Source organism: Elephantulus edwardii, unplaced genomic scaffold (genome assembly GCF_000299155.1).
Source record: "Elephantulus edwardii isolate Elephantulus edwardi_28Jun2011 unplaced genomic scaffold, EleEdw1.0 scaffold00284, whole genome shotgun sequence".
Classification (NCBI taxonomy): Eukaryota; Metazoa; Chordata; class Mammalia; order Macroscelidea; family Macroscelididae; genus Elephantulus; species Elephantulus edwardii.
The window spans coordinates 1,935,772-1,938,085 of NW_006400034.1; the positions used below are offsets into that span (position 1 = coordinate 1,935,772).

Below are 2,314 nucleotides of genomic sequence, written 5' to 3' on the forward strand. Positions count from 1 at the left end.
GTAACATTTAAGGAGAGACCCAAAGGAGTAGTGGACCTGAGGGAAAGATCAAAGCAGAGGAGTTAGCAGATAAAAAATGCCCTTAAGCCGTAACATACAGGTTCCAGGAATAACAAGGGAATCCAAATGAATGGAGTGACTGAGCAAGAGTAATATAAAAGGATGAAGCTTCACCAAAACAAAAGCATCCATTGGTACTAAAATACTCTTATTATTCATCTCATTTTCTTGTATACCAGTTCTTCTTTTTGGAAATCATATGATCATACTATTTCTACTAAATGATTTTATCAAAACTAAAAATTAGTCCTGGCAAAGAATTATGTATATCTGGATCAACAAAACCAAGCAAAACGTAAATATCTTTAATAAAATACAACCTTTTGGGTTTTGGCATAAACAAAAAAATCTCTATCACCTTTTCTCTAACTCTTGGAAGTTTTTAACTAGAGATGACATATGAGTTTGTATTCTGATTCTTCAATTGATTATTTTTCTTTCTTTGATCAAAATGAGTGCCATTCCAATCACCTAATTTAAAAATAAAAATTCTACTCCTCCATGTAAGTTCACACAGAGGATTTCTGTGTACCCAGGTGTACAGACGTATGGCAGAGATCACGTGGATAAATTAAATATCATTAAAATAGTCTTAGAAGGGCAAAACCTAAATATCCTTAAGTTCCCATTGAATTCTTCTTCTTTTCTGGTACGTTTCTGCACTTGATCTTAGCCAAAAGGCCGAGAAGCGATTCTGGTACATTTCTGGACACAAGGGTTTCCTTTTCCCCTAGACTATTGATTTCGAGCAGATAAATATATAACCTTAGAAATTACATGCATTTGAATTGTTGAAGTGTGAGCCATTGCCCCAAGAATATTTGAAGAAAGAAATACATTGCTGTTCATTCTACACTATTAAGGAGTTTAGCACAGAGACAATCTGACTTTCTCAATAACCTTCTTGAATGCATTCTTAACATCCTTGTTCCTCAGGCTGTAGACCAGAGGGTTGAGCATGGGGATGACCATAGTATAGAACACTGATGCCATTTTGGCCGTGTCCATGGAGTGGCTGGAGCTGGGCTGTAGGTACATGAAGATGACTGTCCCGTAGAAGATGGAGACCGCAATGAAGTGAGAACCACAAGTAGATAAAGCTTTCCAGTATCCTTCAGCTGAGTGCATCTTTAGAATAGTGATAAATATGAACAGGTAAGATATAAAGATAATAGTAAGAGACAAAAAGATACTGAAACTTGCAGCATAAACAAGAGCCATCTCAGCAACATGCCTGTCAGAACAAGAGAGCACCATGACGGCTGGCACATCACAGAAAAAGTGATGGACCACGTTGGACCTACAAAAGATGAGACTGAACGTGTCCCCGGTGTGGATGCAGCCATTCAGGAAACCACCAGCATAGCAACTTGCAGCCATACATGCACACACACTGGCTGTCATGGTGGTGGTGTAGTGGAGGGGTTTGCACACTGCTGCATAGCGGTCATAAGCCATTGCAGCCAAGAGGAAATTTTCAATAGTGACAAATACTGCAAAAAAGAACATCTGAGTAGCACATGCATTGTATGAGATGATGTTTTCTCTGATGAGGAGCCCAGACAATACTGTGGGGGTGACAGCTGAAGAGTAACAAAGGTCCACCAGAGACAGATTGCAAAGAAAAAAGTACATAGGTGTATGGAGACGGAAGTCCAACAAGATCAGTGTGATCATGCCTATGTTCCCAAACACATTGATGAGATAAATGAGAATGAAAATTAGAAAGAAGGGAATCTGCAACTGTGGATTATCTGTTAGTCCTAGCAGGATGAACTGAGTCACTTTGGTTCTGTTCTCCATTGATGTTATTTGAGAATCAAGAGATGCCCTGTGCCAATGAGGAATAAAAGAACAGAGTGTTAAAGGGAACAGAAGTTGTAGTGAAATGGAACGGTTTCGATATTGCGTGCACTAGTTCATTACGGCAATAATTTGTATTTCATGAGTTTTTATATAAAGCATGAGCTTGACTATGGCATAACTCAGTGCATGAATTATCTACACAGTTGCCACTTATTAAAACTGGAGGATATACACAAGACATCTGCTCTCTTTTAAATTTCCAATAGAAGACAATATAATAACAAGACAAAGATAATATCTTGGAATGACATGAGCTTGCAATTCTGCTTTCCTAAGACCAATGAAAATTTTTATCTCACTTAAGTGCTCACTTTATATGCCTGGTCACATATTCCTTTCAACAACAATTTGAGGTTAATTAGATCATATCTCCACTTGACTTATGAGG

General features: G+C 38.1%; 1 protein-coding gene across 1 annotated transcript; it reads right to left on the reverse strand.

Moving 5' to 3' along the window:
• Positions 1-927: 927 nt before the first annotated feature.
• On the reverse strand, positions 928-1,866 carry LOC102847966 (olfactory receptor 5B3-like). The gene has a single exon (XM_006900419.1). The coding sequence runs from the start codon at positions 1,861-1,863 to the stop codon at positions 928-930; it is 936 nt and encodes a 311-aa protein (XP_006900481.1). The 5' UTR covers positions 1,864-1,866.
• Positions 1,867-2,314: the final 448 nt, after the last annotated feature.